The 27,170-nt window shown below is 32.7% G+C and overlaps 1 protein-coding gene across 1 annotated transcript; it reads left to right on the forward strand.

Annotated features, from left to right (window-relative positions):
• LOC136978762 (WD repeat, SAM and U-box domain-containing protein 1-like) lies at window positions 1-27,070 on the forward strand. Its single transcript, XM_067274585.1, has 10 exons — window positions 1-55; window positions 7,608-7,910; window positions 9,315-9,460; window positions 11,800-11,999; window positions 12,684-12,867; window positions 13,364-13,397; window positions 13,494-13,534; window positions 13,608-13,933; window positions 23,176-23,334; window positions 26,899-27,070. Exons 2-10 carry the CDS (start codon window positions 7,632-7,634, stop codon window positions 27,039-27,041), a joined length of 1,512 nt encoding a protein of 503 aa, XP_067130686.1. The 5' UTR covers window positions 1-55; window positions 7,608-7,631; the 3' UTR covers window positions 27,042-27,070.
• The last annotated feature ends 100 nt before the right edge of the window (window positions 27,071-27,170 follow it).

Below are 27,170 nucleotides of genomic sequence, written 5' to 3' on the forward strand. Positions count from 1 at the left end.
CTTTTTTCCTAATAAAAAAAAAGAAATAAAGATCAGAACTCCTCTCCGTTGTTAGGTAAAATATTAATGCTTTATGAAATATGATTTAATACATAAACTTTTAAATATGCATTCAAACATATCTTAATACAATAATGTTTTGAAACAAAAATTCTGTGGAATATTTTATATTTTTAAATGTTTAAAACTATTCATAAAATATTTTAATGGATGAAATACTAACTAAAAATGTTTTTATGGTATATTACAAAAAACATGTTTAATCCTAAATTGTGAATATAACATTCTTAAATGTAACCTATATAATTACTAATTAGCGTGTTTGCTACCAGTTGACATGATTTTGTCTTGTGACCTTCACATGACACAAAATGATGACAACTGGCAGAAAACATGTTAAGGAAACTAAAAATGAACTTAAAAAGAGTTGAAAATGTTTTGTAAATAAAAGATTTTTGATTACCTTAATTAGCAATTATATGAATTATGTTCATATATGGTGCCAAGTTTCATAGATGCAACAACATTTTTAGTTAATATTCACAAACAATTTTTTTAATGCTTTGCATTTTAACTGATTTCAGAAAATCAATTATTGGTCATGAGTTTAAAGTAACAATTTTCAAATTCAGTTCTATCAAAATATTTATTTTATTAAAAATGAGGACCTTATTTCTATATGGACATAAGTGCATATGGAAATAAGAAACTACAGTAGAAAGAATATGTTTTTTATTAACAATCTTGAATTAGATGCTATTTTTCATATTGTCTATAGTTTTATATATATTTGACATACAAACTTAGTACATAAACAGTAGAGCTTGCAATGAGTAATATTATGGCTATAGTTCAAATATCACAAATTTGACACTTAATGTCCATTTTGAACTAAGCTCCCCAAATAATTAAATACTAGCAGGTAAGCCCGGCACTGCTAGCCCAAGCAAAAAGTAAGTACAAACATTAAGATTATTAGATTATTTCATAATTCTAACTAAGGATGCACTGATAAGCAAAATGGTCGATTACTGATTAATCGGTCGTGCATTATCGGCCGATACCGATTAATCAGCCGATTGGTGTTAATAATTTATTGTGTTAATGGTTAATTATATTATGATTATTGACAAGACTATGGCTTGTTTATAAAGTCATACTGCTTGCTGTCTTATCAGCTTAGAGGTATGAAGGAGTACATGTCAGGAGTTGAAATTTGGCAGAGTATTAGGTGCCCAAATTATGCACACATAAAAAAATTAGACTTGTAGGTAGTCAGGGCCAAGAACCGAAACACAATAAAATACAAAATGGCAACACTCTCTACAAATAGGCAGTAGTGCAAGATTTGTGTATGCATTGCTTGTTGGTAAGTTGGAAATACGAATATTGTGAAATCGAATTTTGATAAACACGTTCATTGGAAAGTTTGAAAAGCAAATGTTGTTAAATTGAATTTTGACGAACGAATCTTTGAAGAAAAACCCATTTACCTGTCCCATGTTATTCCCCACATATTTCTGGTCGCCACGTGCTAACCTTGACCGATTGACCGGAGATATCTCATTTCATCATCAGAATTTTTTAAAACTAGATGGCACGATGTTATAATTTTATATTAAAACTAACTTCTGAAAGAGAATTTTTTTTTCTTTTACATTTTTTAATATATATATATTAATATTTCATGTGTACAAAATAAAAAAATAATTGCGAACAATACAATAGCCACCATTATTTTTTTCAAAAACGGGAAATTTTCGCATTGACAAAAATTCAACCTGGGGCGTCATGCAACGGAGAGAAATTTCAACATTCGATAGGTTAATTTCAATGAAAATGCATTGTGGAAGACTTCGTGGTCGTGGCTGTGGCTGGCAAAGTTTGAATGATCACGCTCAAAACCAGCAATACCAAAGATGATTGGAGAATGAGACCCGCCTTGAGCATCGAAGTGATCCGCTTAGTAGTGAGTCTCTGAGACATAGTCTTGTTCCAAATACGGTCTTGCCATTTTACTTGTTTTTATTACAATGTTTGTCTACAAGGACTAAGGTTATTAATAGGACATATGGCACTTGTGTTTTGGTTTTTGCAAACCGAGGAAAAACTTATTCAAAGAAACAAACAATCTTTATTTTCACCTTGTATTATGCCCGTGCACACATTCTTTGTGTTTCGGACCTTCAGGTCCCTCCTCAGCATGTTTACAAGAGCATGGTGCTAAAACAAAATTTATAAAATTTAAAATAGTATACAACAAAAATTACCTGACCATAATATATAGTTATCAAAATTTACAATTTTCTTATCGTTAATTACTTTGATATGTAAATAAATACACGGAAGAATTCCCATCACAATATTACAAAACTTGTATAAAGTTAAAACACATTTATAAAATATAATGTACCAAAATTTGCATTACAAAGATGACCTGACAAATGTTGTTCAGATGTTAAAATGACTTACAATTTCTCCATTGTTAATTACTTTAATATATACATAAATACACTGAAAAAACCTTATCATGATACTACAATACTTGACAAGGAGAAAATTAAAAATTTGTATGTCAGAGCAATAAAAGGTAATTATGCAAATTTGACAGTAGCAGATCATTGTAATAAAGAGGGTTGTGAAATTGCTATAGATATGATAAAAATAAAGAAAAAAGAAGAAAACAATTTTAAAAGACAGTTATATGAACATATTAACATAAAATGTCAAACTAATAGAATAAACAATAATTTGGGCAGAGTATACTCAATAACAGGAGCAATAGAGTAGAAAGTTTATAAAGGTGTATGCTAAGTTAAAAACGTTATTTATCATCTGCAGCTGCAAGCATAGCTCTGTGAGTAGAAAATCCTTTTTATACGTTTTATATGATTATAATTTTTACAAAAAATTTTTAACCTTACACAGGTATTGAAGTATCATGATAAAGTTTCTCTGACATGAGCAACATGTTCATCAGTTGAAGTGATGCTCTATCAGGACATCAATGCATTCTCTGCCTTCCTTGAATAACTTGTACCACTTAAAAACTTTTGTTTTTGATAGACAAACATCATCAAAGGCTTTTTGCAATATTTTAAACATTTCTGTAGCAGTAATTCCATTGCTATCACAATATTACAAAAACAAAATTTAATACATGTTTTTTGCTCATTTACACTTGACATTTTGAAAAATTACTGGCACAAAAATTTATTACATACAAAACAAGTTATAGAACATCAAAAAATAAATGCAAATAAATGTTTTCATTTGCAAATAAATGTGGTATTACATGGTGTGGCTAGAAAATAACTAGACTGTGATTTCCTGCATGCAATGGTTGCACGTGGGTCGAAGTGAATGGGTGAGTAAACGACCTCAAATAAGTTAGAACAAGCACAGCAAGTCTCAACTTGCTACCTCTATTAGATTGCTGTGAGTGCCTGCTGCAAGTAGACGTGTTGTTAGCGCACATCGGAAAAATGGCCAGCTTGAAAGAGGAGCAGCATATGAACCTGAAGTTTTTAGTGAAATTGAAAAAACTGCCACTGAATATTTGCACTTGCTTCATGAAGCATACGGAGATGCATGTTTTTGTCTTGCATCTGAGTTTGAATGGCACAGATTTTCTGAGCGCCAAGAGGATGTGAAAGACGATGATCATTCTGGATGGCCCAGCATGTCAAAAACTGTGGAAAACACAAACAAATTGTGAACCAATACTACTGCAAAGAAGTTCTGGAATCTTTGTGGGAAAGGGTCAGAAGAAAGCAACGCATGTGGCAAAATGGTTTCATCTTCCATCAGGATAATGCACCAACCCATTCCACTCTGTCAGTGAAGCAATTTTTTGCCAAGAAGGGAGTCACACTCCTTGAACACTCACTGTATTTGCCTGACCTAGCTTCGTGTGACTAACTTTTCTGTAAAGTCAAGTCTGTTCTGAAGGGACACTGTTTTGATTTGGTTCTGCTGTCAAGAAAAAATGATGGAGCTTCTGTATAGTCTTACAGATGACCTGTAGCATTATTATGATGAGAATGCAGTGCTTTGTGGAAGCAGAAGGATCATACATTGAAGGTGAACACAACTAAAGTGATTAATTATTATGCCTTTGTGTCCTTTTTTAACTCTATTTAAAATTTATTTTGTATACTAGTACTTTCTATATATTAACAGGACTTATTATACTGGAAATTATGGATGCAGATATTTAGTCTTACCGATCAAATGTTCTTTATTTATTTGTAATGTTCTTTATTTAGTTCACAGGTGAACTAAATAAAGAACATTACAAATAAATAAAGAACATTTGATCGGTAAGACTAAATATCTGCATCCATAATTTCCAGTATAATAAGTCCTGTTAATATATAGAAAGTACTAGTATACAAAATAAATTTTAAATACAACTAAAGTGAGTATACTACTCAAGATTCAAAGTTCCAGCTTCAGTCTCATGATTTTCTAGCCACACCTTTTATAAGTAAATCTAAAATTAAAATGAGAAATATTGTGAAATTTAGAAATATTGTCTGGATTTTTTATCTTTACTTTATAAATATGCCTCATAAATTAATGAAGGAGCTACACATTTTATAATTTACCTTTATAATTATCTTATTTAAAATCATATGACGACTAATTAAATTTTAGATATTTATGTCTAATTGATTATTATATTTGTCATGAGAGAAAAGGAATTTATTTTAAAAACTAATTTTACAATAATTTCAGTAACAATAAACAGTATTTGAATTACAAAGGGAAATGAAAAGATACATGGCAAACCCCTAGGAAAGAGATAATTGCAGAAAGCCTCACACAGCATAGTAACAAATGGTTAACAAATTATGGCAAACTTCACATATGTTGATATAATTTTTCAACATTTCTATTCTTTTTTGTATATCTTGGCATTATATCTGTCTTTAACTCTTTAAACACGAAATCAGCCTAAAACTGCCTTACTCGTTCAAAATGAAATTGGCCAATGGAAAAGTAGTTTCACAGGTTTTTCTGTACAAGTTCCCCTTGTAGCCCAGGGGGTAACTGGGCTACAAGGGGAACTTGTACATGAATAGAAAACATTGAAAATGTTTTCTATTCATGTACAGTACCTAAAGACTAAATTGTTAAAACAAATTTTATCTAAATCTATTGAAATGATAAACCATTTCAATTGAAACTTTATTGAAATCACAGCTTTATACAAAGAAATGAAACTATTAATATTACATGTATGTTGAAAGAAATGTATTACCAGGGTCAGTTCATTCAGAAAATATGGTCAAACCAGAAGAAAACAGAATTGATGCAATAATAGAATCTGCTAAGGGGAAGGTTTATGTTATGACTATTTAAAACATTCAAAAATTATTGGTAGAAAAATAAGCTGGGAAAGCTGGAAATGCTATTGAAAGTAAACCAAATAAATTCAGAAGTAATAGCGAGGTTGCGGTTGACGTTTTCAATGCAAAAATGTGTACATTGGACATTCAGCGCCACCTCCCTGTAAGCCTAGAGGTTTGACAATGGCATTTGGAACGTCAGTGGAATCATGCTTGACGTTCCAAATGCTGCCATAAAACTTGTAGGCTTACAGGATGGCGGTGCTGTATGTTGGACATACAGCACCGCCATCCTGTTTATTACACACAAAACAAGTTATAGAACATCAAAAAATAAATGCAAATAAATGTATTACATGGTGTGGCTAGAAAATAACTAGACTGTGATTGCCTGCATGCAATGGTTGCACGTGGGCCGAACACAAACGTACACATTTTCACGTTGAAAACTTTGGCCGCAACCTCACTAATAACACAGATGTAAATTCTGAAGTTCCAAATTTTACAATAAAAAAAAAACCATAGAGAAAGACAATATCTGCTGAGCAATTATAATCTTATTTTTGAATGCAAATTCTTTGACTGGAGGAATATAGAGTTTAAAATAAAGTTTCAAAAGACTTAGCTTCCTATCACAAAATTTACAAATATCTACCTATCAAAAATAAACAAACCCAGATTATTGAGTTTTTTAAAGGGAGCAGAAGATACACAAAATCTAGATGCTACAGAAAAAAGTTCAGAAGTTGATATTCTGCAACAGAAAAAACATTATGATTTGATTATGCTTTAGCAATAATGAAGAGAAAGTAAATTAAATGAATGTATATTATCTGATGTATATGTATCATAATTTATAAGACATTTATTCATCTATTACTATTTCTAATAAAAATTAAGTCCAGTAATTATAAAAATAAAATCAGATATGTTTGTTAATTTTTGGAACGTAATCCTTTTTAAATGTACAGGTTTAGTTTTATATAACACAATTTCACACTACAAAAAATTATACAGGAACCTAATTACTGTTATACAAGGATTACTGTATTTTCTTGCATATAGTCCACTAGAACAAAAATAAAACCGTTGCATAACCTGCCTCACCACATACTCCATGACTATAGAACAACCATTAGTATGAGTTTGTAATTGCAATTTAAGGTCAGCATATAACCTGCCCCATTGCATAACCATCATTTCTTTAAAATTGGCTTTTAAAACGAGATAACTTGAGAATTTTGTACATGAAAACATGGGTGCCAATATGAGTGACAAAGTTAAAAATTTTTATTATTTAACTTTCAGGGACCAATTACCACTTAAAATATTATTGTGGTGCTAATTCTCAGGGCCATAACCCATTCCGCTTCTTAGATTTGGCACCCATGCATTCAAATATGGTAATTTTTAAAATTATTTGTAGAATAGGTTTTTGTATGTTGAATATTTTTAATTTTATCAAATATATAGCTTTTTCTTCATTAATTTTTCAGAGACATTGAATTATTAATTATTATCAATATAAAAATGTAAATATTGACACCAAGAATTATATTATTTATTTTTGTACTTATTACATGTAAATTGTTTACTATATTAATAAAAACTGAAGATTATAGGATTAGATTGTTTATTCATTAAAATATACAATCAAAGTGATAGTTTTTTCAATTGAAAAAATACAGTCTAAAAATTTAATGCATTCCAGCATTTAATTTTTGGACTAATTCAAAATATTAAAGATTTTATTTTCTTATTGATCTGAGTTTTGAGATTTTTTGATGGAAACTTGAAATTATGGCAGATGAAATGAAAGGAGTTATTTCGTATAATTTTCTAAATTTTATAGATTTTCTTATAATTAATTAATTATTAATTTATAATTAGAAAATTATAAATTTTAACAAATCTGTTTATTTTTATCAATAAACAATAACTCCAAATTATCATTAAGTAGAGAAAAATGCTTTTTAAGGCAATATGAAAAATAATAAATGAATAAAAAATGATTTTGTTAATGATATTATTTTATTAATGTACTGTTTTTAATGTTTCATTAAAAGTATTTTTTTACTTAATAAATCTATATATTAGTATTTATTAAAACTTTTGAAAGTTTATTTATTTATTTTTGCTTAAATTTGATCATTGAATTATTAAATCTTTTTAAATTTAAATATGTATTTATATATAGACTTAAAATAAAAATAAATATATTATTATATTATATTTTATTTGACTTCAAAATAGGTTTTGTAGAAAGAAAAAAGCAAAATGCCAATGACTGAAAACATTACTGCTGTAGTCATGCAGATGTTGGAAGGACATTTAAATGATATCACGTCGTGTGATTTTTCTGGAACCACTTTGGTTACGGGTTCAAATGATAAGACAGTAAGAGTATGGTCTAAAATAAATGAACAATATAAAGAAATATCTTTTTCACCTTTCCTCGGTCATACATATGGTGTTAACTGTGTGCGTTTTTCACCATTTGGAACTGTAATAGCATCTTGTTCAACTGATGGTGCTGTTATTTTATGGAATGCAGAGGTAAAATTATTATTTTAACTTGAATATCTTTTCCTTACACATTGCAAAAATTTTTAGTATATAAATATTACTACCTGATTTAGATAACTTTTACCATCAAGCTTGGTGCAGCATGGTGAAATGAACCTTCTGCCAAAAATAATTAAACCAGTTAACCAAATGAATTAGAAAAAATTAGCTGTTAATAGTGATATTCATTGCTATGCAAATTAATTGGATTTGTACTATTTTCATAGGAAATGCAAAATTCAAATGTAATTTATATACACTTTAACTGTAATTATTTTTTTAATTCTGAAATTAAATGGAAAATAGTAATATACTTTTCGTATATTCACTTTTTATTTATTTTATTATTTCATTTTACAATATTTTAATTTTCTTTTGTTTAAAAATTTCATTCTTTTTTAAAGTTATTTATTTATTTGATTTTGGAAGTCAATATTAATTCTGATGAACAGCTCTGGAAATGATTATTTTTATATAAAAAAATGAACAACTTTTTTGATTTTCTGTTGCTTACATTAACATTGATTACTGAAAATTTAATAGTACACATTAGTAATTGATTTTATTTATTCAAACATGATGATGATGATAATTTGATATACTTTCTGGATTCAAATCAAGTGACATAAGTACTGTTTGCCTATCCAAACATGTTTTTGCCCAAAAATTTTATAATTATTTGTATTATAATACAGTATTTGTAGCATGTAAACTCGATTAAAAGTCTGTGATATGTTTTTATAGAATGCGTAATTGCAATTCACTATATACTTATGTATAATAAATACAATAAATTTTTAAGTGTTAATATTAAATATTAATTACTACTGTATGTAATATTTTATTTTTTAACTTCATATATTTCTTGAAATCTCAACTTATATGTAATTCAAACATTCGCAATGTACAAAACACATGCACTGAAAAAGTCAGCAAGTACACAGAACTTGCCCAGGAAATAAGGCATCTGTGGAGGATGGATAGGGTGTTTATTGTACCTGTTGTTCTCTCCTTTACAGGTGTCATACAACACACACTACGCAAAAGCCTGGGCACATTACAATTGAATAGAAATACATATATCACACTACAGAAGGCCACTATATTGAATGCATGTCATATTGTGAGAAAATTCCTGAATACAGACACACACACTGATACACTTCTTTAATTTTTGTTTTGGTTACTATGCTTTGACTTTGGTCCAGCATAGTACACAGCCACCAGTGTTAACCGAGTATATCTCACATAATAGAAATAATATTGATTTTAAAAAATTTCATTTCATTCTTGTGATTAAAATTCAAAATATTTAATTTATCAGCTTTACAAAATTTCTTTCCTAAAATAAATGATTTTGCTATTTTTAATCTCAATTTTTAAATTTATATTCAGACAGGTGAACAAATTACACAGTTACAACATCCAAGTCAATCAGCAATTCGTACTTGTTGTTTTTCTCCTTCTTCAGCACTTCTTGCTACTGGTAGTGATGATGAGAATATTGTTTTATGGGATATAAGTACAAGATCAGCCATTAGGTACTACTTTATTATATACAATAAATATTAAAAAACTAAACTGAATTAATTTTTTTACAATTTTTATTTCAGAGAAATTGATTATTATTAAACTTTATATATATATATATAATTCTTTATTCATAAATAGTTAATAATTTATTGTTTAATTTAAATGTTATAAATATTTGAAAAGTTTTTAATAATAAAAATTGTCATAATAAATATAGTAGCATCCCAATTATCCAAGTGCCAGTTAATTGAGGTTGTACTGTATATTATCTGGGGTAAACCTGTAAGTGAATTAATTCTAATTTACTTATACTTTATTTCATAAGAGTTTTCCATGAATGCACAGAGCATGTAAATACTGTAGTACTTTAGATTAGATAGAGGGAATGGGTGACAATGCAACATTGTCACGAAGAAGGGAGAAACTGCTATAAAACAAAAACCCAAACACTTTTAAAAGCTTTTTTTGTAGCATCTTTAAAAAGTTGCAACAAAATGCATTACAAAATGATTTGTTCCTGTTATCTTTTATCATTTATCTTCAACATAAGACAAACAATTCATATTAAAATTATCTACAATTGTACACATTTTTATTCTTAAAACTATTGTGTTCTGTATAATTTTCATCATTTGCAAACAAATTCTTCAAGTGTAGTCGAGTTTCAAATTTTTCTGCTTCTTGAGTTCTGAAGTAGCTATATAATAAATGCTATAAAAATGTTGTTGTTATAAATTATTGAATTTGGTAAGGTATAATCTGTATGGTATGTAAATCTTTTATATTTGTAATTTTTAATCCAAAATGGCTGTGGCCATCCATTTTATTTGCGTTTTCAGTTATCTGAAGTAGCCTTAGTCCATATTACCTTAGAACATTGGGATTTTCAAACTGCAAATATTTACATTCCCACTGTTGTCTGTCTTTTATCTCAAAAATAGAGTTAGATAGATGAAAATCAAGATCAGATATACCTTGGAGGCTGGAAAACCTCAATACCTGTATTGAGGTTTTCCAGCCTCCGTGTATTGAGTTTCCCAAGAGTGGAGTTAGATAGATTACCCAAATGATTTGATTGCCATCAGAAGTAAGGTGCACAGGAGCAAGGCATTACTAAAATTCAGAACATATATGGAAAGCTTAGGAGCTGGATTAACTATATACAAACTTAGTATAACTTAGTATTTATTTAGTGTAAATTTTACAACACATATTAAGATGGGAATAGGATAAAATAAAAGAATAAATTAAAAGATGCACCACTTGTGCTTTTGGCGTTAACAAATCACGGAAAGCAGATGCCTACTTTGGTCAACTATATTGATTACACTTGATGTTTCAAATAGTAGAAATTACTGTAATCTGTATAATTATGTTTGCTGTAATTAAATTCTGAAAGTAAATTTAATTTGTCAAGTGTGAATGAAGATTTGTTTTAAAGTTAACAAACAATTAAAGACTATACAATAAAAAAGTCTTCCCTTGTCCTTCCTTACTCACCAGAAAGAAGTTTTGTAACGTTTTGCATAATGAGGTGGACAAGCAGCCTGTCAGACTTTGGTCGACTTTGCCATAAGACTGTTATTTTCCTGAGGTGTGAGAAGGAACAAGGGAAGACTTTATTGTATAGTCTTTAATTGTTTGTTAATTTTACAATTACTGTCCTGGCAACTTTATTTTATTCAAACATCATCTGTCAGAGGGATCTTAACAAACTTACAACATTAGCAACAAAGCTGTGCTTTAAGATACTTTAAACAATACATTTAGTTTAGAAATGTGGGGTTTCTGCTGCTTGTTTTATTCACTGAAAGTGACTCCTGATATTAACGAGGTTGAGGCCAAAGTTTTCAACACAAAAACATGTACGTCAGATGTTCAGCGCTGCTTCCCTGTAAGCGTAGAAGTTTGGCAATGGCATTTGGAAAGTCAGTGGAATCATGCTCAACATTCCAAAGGCCATTCCCAAACTTCTAGGCTTACAGGAAAGCAGGAAAGCGGTGCCAAATGTCCGACATACGGTTTTCGTGTTGAAAACTTCGGCCTCAACATTGCTATTGATGATGATATAGTGTCTGCTTTCATTGGTAAATGCACAAATACCTGATAAAATGGCTTTAATATCTGAAAACTGATGTTATGTGAATGTTCTTGCTGATTTTTGAAATGTAGCTTTCAGAATTGAGAAGGAACCACTTTTATTTTCCCAGGGGTAAAAATAATGTTGATTAGTTTAATTTTTATCTTTATGAATTAATGTTAATAAATTCAAAAATTAAATTTAGATTTTATATAATTTTTATGAATATAATAATTTAGTGTTGTTATATTTTTTCTTTTTTCTTAGAATTTTGGAAGGACATGAAGCAATGATAACATCGTGTGCTTTTTCACCAGACAGTACTTATCTAGTGTCAGGTTCAAGTAGAGGAGAATTAAGATTATGGGATGCTCGTTATGGTCATGGAAAATGTTTATTTTCTCAGATTGAAGCTCATGATCTTGGTGTTTCTTGTTGTGATTTCAATCCTCTCTATGAAATAAACAGTAAATATTCTGTCTTTTGTTAAATATTTTCAATGAGAAATATAAATTTAAGGAAACAAAGTAGAGAAATAGAGAATTTATTTAGTACAGACACCATAATTATGGATAGTTTTTAATTTTTAATTGTAAAAATTTGTATTTGAAATAAAATATATTTCTGAGCTTAAAATTAGTTTAAGTATTTGTACATTTTAAAATTTCTAAAAAATTATGTATCAAATATAAAGTAACTGATTTTATTATGTGAGGACATTAAACACTCAAATGCAAAATCAATAATATATTTTTATATTGAATTTTTGTATTTTCTATATATTTTTTTTTTCTTCTTTTCTATTTTTACAGAAAACATTCAATTAATTCATGAAAAAAATTTAAGTAATTAAGTGTTGTTAACAAAATTCTTTAACATTTGTTTTTTTTTTATTTATAAATAAAATATTCATTCCTTATAAGTAAATTAAATGAACTTATTTGCTTTTTGTTTTAGTAACATGATATAGAAAAATAAAATTATACTACAGTATTGACATTAAATAGTAAAATATTATCATCAAATTACAAATTTTATTTCATGTGAATAGTATTTACTATACATTTAATTAATAATTAATACACATAACAAGTATACACATATTTTTAATTAATGAATTTTACATTAAAATACAAAATTTATATTTACAGCTGGAAGTGACAACATGTCAACAGTTTATATTGTTGCTTCAGGTGGAAATGATGATTTAATAAAATTGTGGAAAATAAAGACTGGCATAAACTGTTCTATGCATTTATGTATGACATTAGAAGGGCATTCTGCAAATGTTATGTGCTGCAGATTTTCTAATGATGGATCTCTCCTTGCATCAGGGTAACATTTTACTGCAGTATAGAATTTATTTTAATAAATATAAATTTTCAAATATAATAAATTACTTTCTAAAATATTCAAAATTAATTAACAGTATTTCCATCATCATATTTTCTTTTTCGTAAAATATAATCCAATAATATTACAGTAATAATTGTATATTACTAATGTATTGTTTTCAAGAAATCCTGAAGCTTTTTTTTTTATTATTAAAATATATCAAAATGCTTTATGAATAATAAGGCCCTTTTGTTCTGCTAAATACAGATAAATATATAAAAGTTTAGATAAATTTTACAAATATATATATTCCACCTCAATATTAAAAAAATATGTAAAACTAATGCAACACTTACTCAAAATATCAATGTAAAGTATTCTTTATATTAATATTGATAATGGTCTAAAATAATTTATTAAATATACCTTTAATAATTTATATTGTTTCATCAACAAATTTAATAACTAATGTTAATAATAATTTTTTATCCATTAGTGCGGGTGATAAATCTGTAATAATAAGAGATGCTGTAAGTTAAATATGTTTATGATTGTACTGGATTCACTTATTAAAATATATGTAAACAATATATGTTTATAAACTTATAAAATATATTTAAATGTAGCAAACTGGAGAAATATTGACCCAATTAGAGAGACATAACAGGTAATATTAAGGCAGTCTGATTATTTAATGTAAACAAAATAAATCAAAATAAAAATGAGTTTTATATTTTCAGATATATTACATGCTGTGCATTTACATCTGATAATAAATATCTGGCAACTGGATCTAATGATAAGACTATTATTTTATGGTCTTTGATTAATTCTGAAATTGGTGATGAAAGTCCAAATGCAAATAATTTGAGTACATCACGTATTTGTATCGGTCCATCAAATCATGGAGTTAAATCTGTTTCCCAGTGGTCTGTAGATAATGTATGTAATTGGTTAGAAGGATTAAATTTAAAAGAATATGAAGAAACATTTCGTAATCATGCCATTGATGGTAAAGAACTTCTACATTTAACACATGACAATCTCTCAATATCTATGAAAATAGGTAAGAATATCATTTAATTACAATAAAATAATACATGTGGTATATATGTTATATATTTTTCCATTTCCTGACTTTTAAATATGAGAACTCATGGGTATTCTGTATCTGCTTTCAAATTGACTTTTATATACATGTGAGGTTAACCGAGGGTAGGAGATGGAGGATGATTCCTATCTTCTCTACCTCTTAACGGCACAAGACCTTGAGGTCCGACCTCGGTTGTCGAAAGGATGATTAAGGCTCGAGCGGTCAATGATTAGTTACGGGTTTGGGATCGTAAGATCCCGTTTACGTCAGGAACTGACACCAATCTATCAAACTTCTCGCGGATAGATACGCGTTTTTCGGAAGCATAAGATGCCGATGATGAGGGTAATGGAGGAAGAAACGCACACTCTTCTAATATTAAACAAAAATACCCGTTTATTTTGAGATTAATAGGGAATACATCGATTAACATATTTGGAATAATTTATATCATCGAATCGGATTATTAAACCGAGTCTCGAGTAATCGGAGAGAGAGAGTTTACAAAACATCGCGAGCAGGATAAATACCTTAGTGATCCGGAGATTTGTGATCCTGAGATTTGCACAAAGTCCGAGGAACGAGAGTTCGCTTGAAAATAAGAGTCAATGGACTGTAGATAGATGGGATGGACGGCTTCAACGGCGGGAGATGATAATCCACGGCACACACACACTTGACAGTTGTCGAAACTCTTTCTATCTCTCTCTCTCTCTGTCTGCGTCATCTTCGTTCGTTTTTCCTTTTATTTCGGGATCTTGGGTTCGAGATTTTGTGAAGTACGTCAAGGGTGGAAGTCCTTTTTGACCAATGGTGAATTACATGATATAATTATTTTTCAACAGTTAACTCATCTTCTACAAGGAAGTATTACCGTGGGAACGATAGTTTATGATTAATTTTTACGAGAAAATTTGTCGGTGTTTTTTCCGTTTTTTTGTTTCTGTTTTTGATTTAACCCTAACTGTCGAAAATCAGTTGGCAAATAAAATAAAAATTCGTTATTCTTATATTCGAACCTTCACATCACCGCGGGCTTTCTAAAATCAAGCTTACTCCTGACGAGCAAGCTGGATTTTTATGAAACGGATGAGTTAACGAAGTTGTTCCGGCTCTCTCTCTCTCTCTTTATATATATTGTACCGCGTTACAGTATTATTTCCCGTTGTGTCGGAAGTTATTGACACGTCGCGATTACGTTGTTAACAATTCGTTGTTAATTACTCTCTCTCTCTCTCTTTTTCTCTTTATTTAATAACACTTTATTTAATTTCTTTATTTAATTTAACACATTTAATGTCTCTTTTTTTTTTTATAACACGTTTTTGACATGTTTAGTGAAACGCTTAGCGTGATATTTGTTTGTAAGAAATTACGGTTTAAAGCGGTAAAATATAGTTTATTATTATGCAAAATTTTCAAAATTAAACAAGGTTATTGGGTAAAGTTAAATTTATTGAGTTCATTATTGCGTTCCCTCTTCGGTTTCTTGGGATCCTCTTTTTGTGATTTTGGGAAGTTGGCCATTATTTCCTTCTTTAATTGGGCTGGCCTTTCGTTTAGGAATTCGACTTCGTTTAGGAAGTGGGAGGACCCAAGGTCGATCCTCTACTGGGCCTCGACTCCTCAAGGCGTAAGATGTAGTTGGTTGTTCCTCGATAGAGGGTGTAATCTCTGTTTCTTGTTCTTCCTCAGATTCGGATTCAGATGAAGACTCGAGTTGAGATTGTGCCATTTCTGCAAAGATAAATTCGTCCCATGGATCAATGGTGGAAGGGGGTTCTTCCGAAAGGGAAGGTTGTTGGATAGTCGTGGTAGTCGAAGGTTGGTTTACAAGTTCTTTCTGGTCGAATTCTTGTCGAGCAATAACATGTTTGAGACGATTGGCGTGCACTTGAATTTGTTTCTTTGTATCTATATTTTCGATGATAAAATTGACGGGACTCAATTCAGTTACAATTCGAAATGGTCCTGACCACCTAGGTGCTAATTTACGTTTTAATCCAATAGGTATGGTAACCTCGTCGAGAAATACTCGGTCGCCTACATGATATGTGGGTATTTTGTGAGTTTGTCGATGGTGTATTTGTCTTTCTTGAGCAGCTTGCTCGGCATGTTTCTGTGCTACCTGATGAGCTTCAGCCATTCGGCATCTAAGTTCTGATGCGTAGTTGTCGGTGACGTCATATTTCGTTCGAGTGGGGCTGGTTACAAGGTCAAAGGGATAGGTTGGATCTCTCCCATATAATAAAAAAAAAGGACTGTCGTTGGTAGATGCATGAATGGTTGTGTTATAGGCAAAAAGGGCATAGGGGATCCATTCATCCCAGTTTCGCTGATCCTTAGCGACGTAATGGGCGAGGATGTCGATTAAGGTTTTATTGAATCTTTCTACTACTCCATTGCATGCAGGGTGATATGCTGTAGTAAGAAGTCGTTTGATTTGTAACAATTCGCACACCTCTTTAAACATTTTAGATATCAAATTAGGTGCTCGATCAGTAAGTAGTTGAACGGGAGTTGAGTGTCTTAAGATGATATGAGTAACGAAAGCCTTGGCTATAGTCTGGCTTCGAGTATCTGCTAAAGGTATAGCTTCGGCATAACGGCTGAAATGGTCTATAAAGACGAGTATATATTTGTTCCCTTTGGTAGTAATAGGTAAAGGACCTATGATATCCATAGCAGTTCGTTCAAATAATCGTGTTAAAGGAGGAAATAATTGTAATTCCGCCTCTTGTCGCTTGTCCTTTCTTTTTTGTATAGCGCAACGTTGACAGCTTTGACAATAAATTTTGATATCTTGTTTCATAGTAGGCCAGTAAAACAATGACTGGAGTTTTTGTTGCATCTTCTGAGATCCTAAATGACCTCCTATAGGTGTATCGTGATGGATACGTAGAATGTAAGGGATCAGTATAGATGGGATAACTAATTGATTTACGAATCTTCCTTGTGGGGAAGGAAATTCATGATATAACACTCCTTCTTCGTCGAGGAAATAGCGTTGTATGTCTTTTGCGTCATCTCCGTCTTCTAGACGTTGAATAATAAGTTTCCATTTCTCCTCTCGTCTTTGGAATTCCCCGATTTGTGATTTTGAATAAATGGGGTCAACATCGTTGACTGTAGAAATATGTCGGACAGGGATTCTGCTTAACGCGTCTGCGTTTTTATGACAACTTCCTGCCTTATGTTTAATATCGAAATTAAATTCTTGTAAGAAAATGATCCATCGGGCTATTCGCGAGTTTGTTGAAGAGTCCTTGTTGCTAATTAACCATCTCAATGGTCGATGATCTGTAATTATTGTGAACTTTCTCCCATATAGGTATGGTTTGAAGTATTTTGTAGCCCAAACTACAGCTAAGCACTCTTTCTCAGTTGTGCTGTAATTCTTTTCGGGTTTTCGGAGTATCCTACTAATATAGGCTATAGGTTTTTCTCCATTTTCATCCTCCTGGGATAAAACTGCTCCTATCGCTTCGTTCGAAGCATCTGTCGAAAGTATAAATGGAGTCGCAAAATCAGGAGATTTTAAAAGCGGAGCTGAAGTGACTATTTCCTTTAGCCTTTCGAAACTACGTTCCTGTTCTTCTCCCCATTGAAACTTGGTATCCTTCTTCAGTAGATCAGTCAGTGGTTTTGCTATTTTAGCGTATGAATCGATATGTCGTCTATAATATCCCGTTAATCCTAGGAAAGACTTAATGTCGTGTACATTTGTTGGCCGGGGAAACTGTAAAACGCATTTGATTTTATCTGGATCTGGTCTGATCCCTTCCTCCGAGACGTCGTGTCCGAGGAATTTTATCTGTCGCTGAAGGAAGTGACATTTTTTTGGTTTTAGTTTTAGTCCTGCATCTGCGAGTCTTTGGAAAATCTGTTCTAGACGAATCAAGTGAGTTTGGAAGTCTGGACTGAAGGTCAGTATGTCATCCATATAGACCAGACAAATTTTTCCTTTCAGACCGTGTAGTATAAAATCGGCAGCCCGTTGCCAAGACGCGGGGGCTCCGGAAAGTCCCATTGCCATACGATTCCATTGGTAATGACCGTCCGGTGTTGAGAATGCGGATTTTTCCTTGTCTCGTAACCCCAACTGCCAGAAACCAGACAGGGTATCCATGGTAGAAAAGTATTTCGCTTGCCCGATTAGGCTAAGTGCTTCTTGCACGAGTGGTAAGGGATAAGGATCTGTCTTTGTTATTTTATTTAATTTCCTATAGTCTACAACGAGACGCCATGTTTGATCACGTTTTTTCACCAGGAGAGCGGGAGCAGACCAAGGTGATTTCGAATGTTCAATGATACCTTGGTCTAAAAGTCCGTCGATGATTTTATTCATTTGTTCCCGTTGAGCATAAGGGATTCGATAAGGTGGCTGATATATGGGTGTAGCGTCTCCGGTGCGTATTTCGTGTTCCACGATCGGGCAGTATCCCAAATCATAGTCGTTGACGGCAAATACATGTTTATATTTATATAATAAGTCTAATAAAGGTTTCTTTTTGTCCTTTCCTATGTTGGACCAATCGAATAACTGTCCAAATTCTTGCTTGTTTAGAATTGAGGTAGAGGGTTGGGCGTTAGTGATTGGGTTGATGTTCGGAGGTTCTGTTTCTTCTACTGCCTCATGGAAAGTTCCAATGCAGTCCCCTTTTGATAATTTTTTTGGTTGAGTAGATAAGTTCGCTATTCGAACTGGGACTTGACCGTCCCTTGTCGTTTTAACTACAGAATCGACTCCCACTACATCTTCTCGATTGTTTATTTCTGTTTCTATAATTCCTATTTCACCCTTCCGTTTTATTCCGGAGATCCTTGCTGTGACAAAAATCTCTGATCTGGGAGGAATATTACAATCTGTCAATAATATTACTTGTCGGATTAGTCCCTCCTTGATGGGGTTCGTTGAAACGAGAGGTGTTGTTTTCTCATTTTGTGTGGGTGATGTAGAAACAACTTGGATTGGTTTACCTCTGCGATTTCGTTTTTCGCGTTTCCGGTTTGGCGTTATCCTTTCTACTCCTGCCTTCCGGAAATCGATTTCCTCTCCTCCTCGAAATAATAGTTTTTTCCGTGCCAAATCTATAGTGAGGCCTTGAGCTTTGATTATGTCTCGTCCCAACAGGCCATCGAACGGATAAGGTATTTGATCTTCTACCACGTAACATAAGTACGAAAAATGCAAGGGTCCTATTAAGAAGCGGAATTCCATGGCTCCATATGTTCTGATTCCGTGTCCTGTGACGCTTTGAAATAATACCTTTCTTTCCCTCTGTTCGAATTTGTGTTTAGTCGCTCGTTGAGCGAAGGATCGAGATAAAAGGGTTACCGTGGAACCTGTATCTATGGCCAGTCGAGCCGGGTAGTCATTGATTGAACAACATAAGCTAGGTTCAAAGTTTTTGGCCACTATTCCTACTCCTACTCGAGGTTTACATTCTCTGTGCCTACCGTTGCTGTTTGTAGTTTGTGAATTCGTCCGGGAGGAGAATGAGGAACCTTGTCCAACATTCCTGCAGTTTCCGCCATTTCTTCGCCAGCTCATTTTGTTAATTCTCCCTTGCGGTAGGGGTCGAGATTGAGATGGAGTCTGTCGTGACTGAAATTGGGTTGTTTGTTCGCTTGAGCTATTGTGGTCTTCCCGTCGGGTTTGTTGCCTTCCGCCTCGTGTACCTCCACCATAAAATTTGGGTCGAACATAACCGCGTCCTTCTGATGGGGATGAGTAATGTTGTCTCCCTCTATTCGCCGATTGTATTCCTCTCCGCCGCCGATTTTCCTCCTTGTATTTTAGATCATTCAATTGTTTTTGTAAATGCGCTATCGTTGCGGTTAGATTGCTATTTGTGTGTTCCGGATTATTAATCGTTCTAATTATTCCTCGAGGGGTTTCTGTTAATTGGAGCACCGTCTCTTCCCAAATGGCCGCTTTGACTGCATTTTGAAATGTTTCAGGATTTTTAGACATTACGGTACGTTTTATTTTGTCATTAAGACCGTTTACAAATTGGACGAGTAGTCTCTCGTCTCGTTCTTTAGCCTGACATCGCTTGATTATTTCCGTTTCCCGCGCGTCGGCCCCTGTCTGTTCGAGTATCGTTTCTGAAACTAGGCCTTGCAGCCGAACCGCGTATGTTTGTACATCCTCATCGCGTTTTTGTATACATGCATAGAATTTTTGCAGTCTAAGTGCATATGGCTCCTTTTCAAATCTCCGCGTCATCTGCTGTTTGAACTCATCATACGTGTCGATCGCTCGCATTCGCTCATCTTTCCACGCGAAATCTCTTGCTATGCCTGTCAGTTTTAGCTTCGCAACTCCGAGACATTGCGCTTTTGTCCATCCTGTCAGTTTTGCTATTTCATCTAGCGAGTCAAAGAAGTCCCTTATACGCAACCCTGATGTGTCTCCTGAAAATGTGGGAGTTAGGGGAATCATTCCCGACATTCCGGAGAATGCGCTTCCTCCTGGATTACCGTCTCCAGTTGTCTCCATTCTCGATTCTTAGAATCGCCGGAAAAGATGTATGGGGGTGAGATGTCGGAACGAATCGAAACAGATCCCACTTCTGACCACCAGTGTGAGGTTAACCGAGGGTAGGAGATGGAGGATGATTCCTATCTTCTCTACCTCTTAACGGCACAAGACCTTGAGGTCCGACCTCGGTTGTCGAAAGGATGATTAAGGCTCGAGCGGTCAATGATTAGTTACGGGTTTGGGATCGTAAGATCCCGTTTACGTCAGGAACTGACACCAATCTATCAAACTTCTCGCGGATAGATACGCGTTTTTCGGAAGCATAAGATGCCGAGGATGAGGGTAATGGAGGAAGAAACGCACACTCTTCTAATATTAAACAAAAATACCCGTTTATTTTGAGATTAATAGGGAATACATCGATTAACATATTTGGAATAATTTATATCATCGAATCGGATTATTAAACCGAGTCTCGAGTAATCGGAGAGAGAGAGTTTACAAAACATCGCGAGCAGGATAAATACCTTAGTGATCCGGAGATTTGTGATCCTGAGATTTGCACAAAGTCCGAGGAACGAGAGTTCGCTTGAAAATAAGAGTCAATGGACTGTAGATAGATGGGAATGGACGGCTTCAACGGCGGGAGATGATAATCCACGGCACACACACACTTGACAGTTGTCGAAACTCTTTCTATCTCTCTCTCTCTCTGTCTGCGTCATCTTCGTTCGTTTTTCCTTTTATTTCGGGATCTTGGGTTCGAGATTTTGTGAAGTACGTCAAGGGTGGAAGTCCTTTTTGACCAATGGTGAATTACATGATATAATTATTTTTCAACAGTTAACTCATCTTCTACAAGGAAGTATTACCGTGGGAACGATAGTTTATGATTAATTTTTACGAGAAAATTTGTCGGTGTTTTTCCGTTTTTTTGTTTCTGTTTTTGATTTAACCCTAACTGTCGAAAATCAGTTGGCAAATAAAATAAAAATTCGTTATTCTTATATTCGAACCTTCACATACAATGATCCAGGTTATCTGCTGATTTTACCCTGCAATTATGAATTCATCCAACAATTTTCCTTTTGTTTAAACTTTAAAGAGTCTTTAAAAGCATGAAAAATTCTTTGCATGAATGCTGCAAACATTTATTTACCATTTAAATTTTTTCTAAAATCACTAAAGACGAGGCATTATGCACCTTTAGTCTTTTTATCTTTAATTTTAATTGTTAATACAAAAATGAATGGAAAACAGCTTTTATTCACTTTCATATTTTGGAATTCTTGTTCTGCACCATTTTCTAAAAAATATTTTCTTTTAAATCAGATATTTTTCATGTTTTAAGAGAATTTAAAAAAATTTTTGGCAATCAAATCAGACTGAAAGGAAAGATCAGGTCATCATGGGATGTGTTCCAGAACGTGAAAGTGGATAAAAAGTTACTTTTTTCGATAGACAATTTTTTATTAAATAAAATCAGACAAATAATTTTGGATGGTAATTGATATTGTTAGACATTTCTACTTGTAACGTATCACAAAAGTTGCCAAGTTTCTGTAATTCCTTCTTTCTATATAATCTCACTGTTGACTATAAAGCAAATAATATTTTGTTTCTAACAGGAAAAAGTGATTAACTCTCAAAGCTGTGTCTTTGGACATAATTATTGATATTAGAAAAAAATTTTTTTATTTAATTGTGTATGATACTCAATTCGTTTGAAATATACTAGTAGCAGTTTAGAAGGTATTAACTGTTGTTTTTTTTTTCAATAGTTATTGGTGCAGAGTATACTACATAAAAATTATTAACATGCACCACTGTAAACAATGAAGAAGATATTTTTTTTTTATTGTCAAAATATGTTGTCATACTTGTGTGACAACATATTTTCCAGATAATGTTTTGCTCACTGGTTAACTCTGCAGAGCAATGTTATTATTAGTACAGGTGATTCAAATAACTTTTACATATATAGTTTCATATTGTTTATTATAAAAATGTTTTCACTTAATGTAAATTTAAGGTTTATTTTAAAACATAAACAGTAAAATAGATACTATCATATTATCCAATTTGAACAGTGTTACCTATATTTACAGTACTTGAAATGAGCTCATTGTAACAAATTTTTGTATATCTTCTTCCCCCAATTGAAATAAAATGCATGTAAATGATTCAATGAATGCCAATCAAGAACAAAATTATTCTAATCATAAGTGAAATAGATTGGAATTCCCACATGTTCTAATTAGATGGCTCTTGGGTTCCAGCTCCATTTTCTTACATTCACATTTTTCTATTATTTGCTGCAGAGTAATGCTGTTTACTAGACTGCGCAACTGTTAAAACAAACTTTGTAGTCATTGATTAATTTATATTACAGATCCTTCTATTCTGTTTTACTTTATTTTTATTTAATGGTAAGGAAAAAAAAAATTTTCACTATTTTATGTCTGATAGTTATACAAAGAGATCATTTAACAACTTATAAATGAAATAACTAGATTAAACACCTATTTATGTTAAATACTTTATTTGAAAAACATGCTGGAACAAGTTAGATTTTGATGTCAATGGAAAAATCTCATCCCTATTTGAGGTTTTCAGGAACAAGACACATTAAGAATGAAAATAAGTGTAACTTTGATTTATGTCATATGTAATACAGTAATATTTCAATAATCATTTAATTTCAAATGGCAAAAAAAATTTCTTTCAGATATTTTAGGCCATCGAAATAAAATTCTTCGAGGTATTCAAGCACTTAAAAATCCCTTATGGCAACACCAATGTCTTTTGGAAGAAAGTGCTTTAACTCCAGAAGAATTTTTTTGTCCTATAACACATGAAAAAATGATTGATCCTGTTGTAGCCATGGGTAAGTGTGAAATAACTAACTGATTGAAAAGAAATATATGAAGACCTCAGAGCAAGAATGATCCATGTCAGTAAATCCTAATTGAAATAATTGGGAAATATTGTGCAAAAGCTTTTGTTATAATTTCTTCTTTTTGGTCTTGGGATTTAGCAACAAATTTGACTTTGATCTGTACTGCATTAGATATGGAGTCTGCTTAAAAGCAACTGCTTTATGCTAAGGCTATAACACCAAAAACCAGATTTGAAATCACTTGCTCTGAGATTTTCATATATAGTTTTGTAAAAATAATTGTAAATACTGAAGCTTTTACTCATTATTAGCAAAGGTCTGACTCCCCTCAGAGGGGGTCATGTGTCCTATTTTATCTCTCCATCCAGACTTTTAACAACCAGAATTTAATAGTATCATCCCCAATACACAAACCTCCCTGCAAAATTTCAGAAAGCTTTGATGAAAGGAACAAGCATTAAGAATTCAAATTAGATTTTTAAAAAATCTTGCTCCCCATGTATAGGAAAAATACCCCCAACTTTTTTTGTATTTCTCAATGTTTGAAGGTCTTGAGTCCAAAAATGTAAAAATCTTGAGTGTCATTTTTTAACTAATTGCCATACTTTCCCAACTGTTACATAAAATGCTTTCTTTCCCTGTTATATATAATCACACTTGAAATTTTTTGATTGTCGATGAAAGATCAAACCATTAAATTGTGTATTAGCACTGATAAAGTTGCATTATTTCATGTGTTTTCATGTTAATATAGACTGAAGATGACTGATGAATGCTTCAATCCCACTTTTACTGTTAATTAATACACTGCCCTCAATATTGGGCATGCTGATCTGAGTAGCCAACTCATATGTCAGTCACTAATACTTATTTGTAGTAGTGGTGCAAGGGACATTTGATGGCACAGTAATATATTCAGAAAATCCTGCATCCTCATGTGTTGCCTTTTGTGATAAGCTATATGTAAACAACCATTTCCCAGCAAGATAATGCTTGACCAAACAGTTTCTGAAAAATGTCTCCTTGTGTCCCATCTGGAGACTGGATAGACCAACTTCAAATTGTGAGAAAGGAATCCCATATCACATGTATCCAGGAAGGGTAGTCCTACAAGATAACTTAAAAGGAACCTATTGTAATTTCCTGTGAAATACTAAAATTATACATAGCAAAGAGAATTGCAAATTAGTGCAAACAAACAATGATAAATGAATCAAAAATGTCAATTTTCTTTTCTAACTGGCAGAATGAGATTTTATAAGATGGTCTCTTAAACAACACTTTCCGGAACCTTTTACCGGTGTTAACGGAAATTCAATTTCGATTTTCGTTAACGTTTTCGAACTTGGAAGTTCTTCTTCAGACGGTAAAAAATGAGGAACGCAGAACGAATAATCGAACGAGTTATTTTTAAACCGAAATCGAATGCTTCACGATGCAGCTGTTCAGACATGCGCATACGGTGCGAGTAGATGGCGATTAAAGGTCCGTGTCGACGAGGGTCTACCAAGCGGAGGACAAATTGAGTTCCTCTCTATAGTTAATGCAGGTGGTGGTGCGGCTGTGTTTGTAAATGGAGATAGCCTCCAACCATCTCAGATGTTCAGGGTGAGGCGATGCGATGATAAGCCTGGCTTGGTTGAGGGCCGCTTCGATGTCTGGATCGGTGGCGTAAGTTGAGAGTGCCGTAGAATTTCTCTCATGTAGAATATCAGCATTGTGCTCACATAATCTGATCCCCAAGGATCTCTTGGTTGAGCCGATGTAAACAAGGTTTCTGTCAAACCTGTGATCCTTAAGAGGAATGGAATAAACCCCCGGAAGCCTGTTGGGGTCGGGGGGATCCTTCCCGTTACGGAGTATGTCCAAGATGGTGGGACGTCTTCTGTATGCGATCTTAATACGGCGCTTGCGGGTAATCTTATATAATGTCACCACATATGGATTATATGTGACTGAGATCCGTGTCTCATCCTCAGGTTGATTGGCGTGACGCGATCGGATGTCGGAGATACGTGCTGTGCGACGGTGACGGTTAACTAATCTATTAATAAGCTTGTGGTACCCGTGGATGGTCGCTACGCGTTTGACATGCTCCAATTCGGTGGCCAGTGCTGCTGGAGTGGACGAATGCAAAAACGCCCTCTTAATTAACATGTTGAAAGCAGCGGTCTTGTATTGGAAAGGGTCACATGACCCAACAGGGATGTATAGAGAGGGCGTACCAGGTTTGCGGTAGACCAAAGTTTGTATATATGGTCCTTCGATGCTGATGTTTAGATCTAAGAAATGGACCCTAGTGCTGTTAGCTTGTTCCAATTCCACCGTCAAGCCATACGGGTTGTCATTAACCGCTTCCACGAATGCCGACACATCTGGCACATTTCTCCATAATATGATTGTCATTGATATACCTTTTGTATAAGATGTCAGGGAGATAATTGGAGCAAAAGGTCCTGCCACACTGTCTGATGCCCATCTCGCACAAGTCTCCAGCTACTGGAATTTTCATTGATTCATTTTCTATACACTAGCGCATTTCTTACTGATAATTTTCTTATCTTCTAAAAGCAAGCAGTATATTATAATTACGCAAGCCTTTTTACAAATCTGCTTAAATGGTCCTAAAATTTAAGTTTTTTAAACAAATTTCATAGATCTTAGTTACTGTATTATATGTAGTTGTAATCATCTGCTTGACCATGGAGCTGCAAGCAAGGGGCTTATTATCCCTCTACATGATCACAGGGTGAAATCATATCGCACGCTGGCAAGAAAGGTGACAGAAATGTGATACTTGGGTCACTTCATATTATTTTGCAAGATTTGAAAAAATACAAGTTATTAGAAAAGCAAGAAAAGTGACATAACTCAGACTTCACATTTGATGAGAGCAGAGCTACAGATTCATATTCTATAATGTAGTAATTATGGTAGACTTTACCACCATAAATACTTACCCGAAATTTTAAAACAAAGAATACTAAAAAGCAGCTTATAGTATTCTTTAAGTAGATTTTTCTCAAATACTGCATTTTTGAATTGTGTCACCTTTCTTGCCGGGATGCAATATGTGCAAATATATTGGAGCCACTGCTTGATACCTGAAAATTAGTATATTGATGCTCCTGAATCCTTTTCAGAAGGGTCTCTCCACAACCACACTAGATGAAGGTCGTCATCAGCAGCAAATGTAAGTTAAACTTGACAATGCTCATTTATTACACCATTGTGACACCCCAGGCAACCTCAAACATCTGGAATAATTAAATTATTCAATAATAAAGGTGTCAATTATAAGGAAATGGAATCTCTTGCAGCTGTGTGGAGGACATTCGAGACTTATGGGATGTTATGTATTTTATATTTTGTAAAAGTCTCTTTTTAAATGGTTAATGCATGTGTGTACATCGTGAAATACATGAGTTTATATCTGCATTCTTTGAACCTGAGGATGCAACTTTTTCAAAAAATATAAACAGAAGAAAACATTTTCTGGTTTATTGTTATTTGGTGTTAATTACATTGATTACAATTGATTTTTTTTTATAGATGGTTATAGCTACGAAAGAGCAGCCATATTGGAATGGATCAAAAATGGCAACAACACCAGTCCAATGACAAATGAAAAGCTTTCAACAACAGAAGTCATTCCTAATAAGACACTTAGATTAATAATACAGAAATATCAATAATTTGAAAATCTTGTAAACAGCAATGATTATTTTTATACGTTGTAGACTTTAGAACTATTTATTTAAGATTTATATGTACTATATTTTATTACGAAATTAAAATTTTTTTAATTATTGCACCTCAAATTT

This window comes from Centruroides vittatus, unplaced genomic scaffold, assembly GCF_030686945.1.
Source record: "Centruroides vittatus isolate TY-2023 unplaced genomic scaffold, ASM3068694v2 contig_549, whole genome shotgun sequence".
Classification (NCBI taxonomy): Eukaryota; Metazoa; Arthropoda; class Arachnida; order Scorpiones; family Buthidae; genus Centruroides; species Centruroides vittatus.

Bases quoted from the DNA above. Each gene is read 5' to 3' on its own strand.
- LOC136978762 (XM_067274585.1), top strand. From the start codon at position 7,632: ATGCCAATGACTGAAAACATTACTGCTGTAGTCATGCAGATGTTGGAA. The intron at 13,398-13,493 runs GTAAGTTAAATA...ATTTAAATGTAG, and splicing joins CTGTAATAATAAGAGATGCT to CAAACTGGAGAAATATTGAC. The intron at 13,934-23,175 runs GTAAGAATATCA...AATTTCTTTCAG, and splicing joins CTCAATATCTATGAAAATAG to ATATTTTAGGCCATCGAAAT.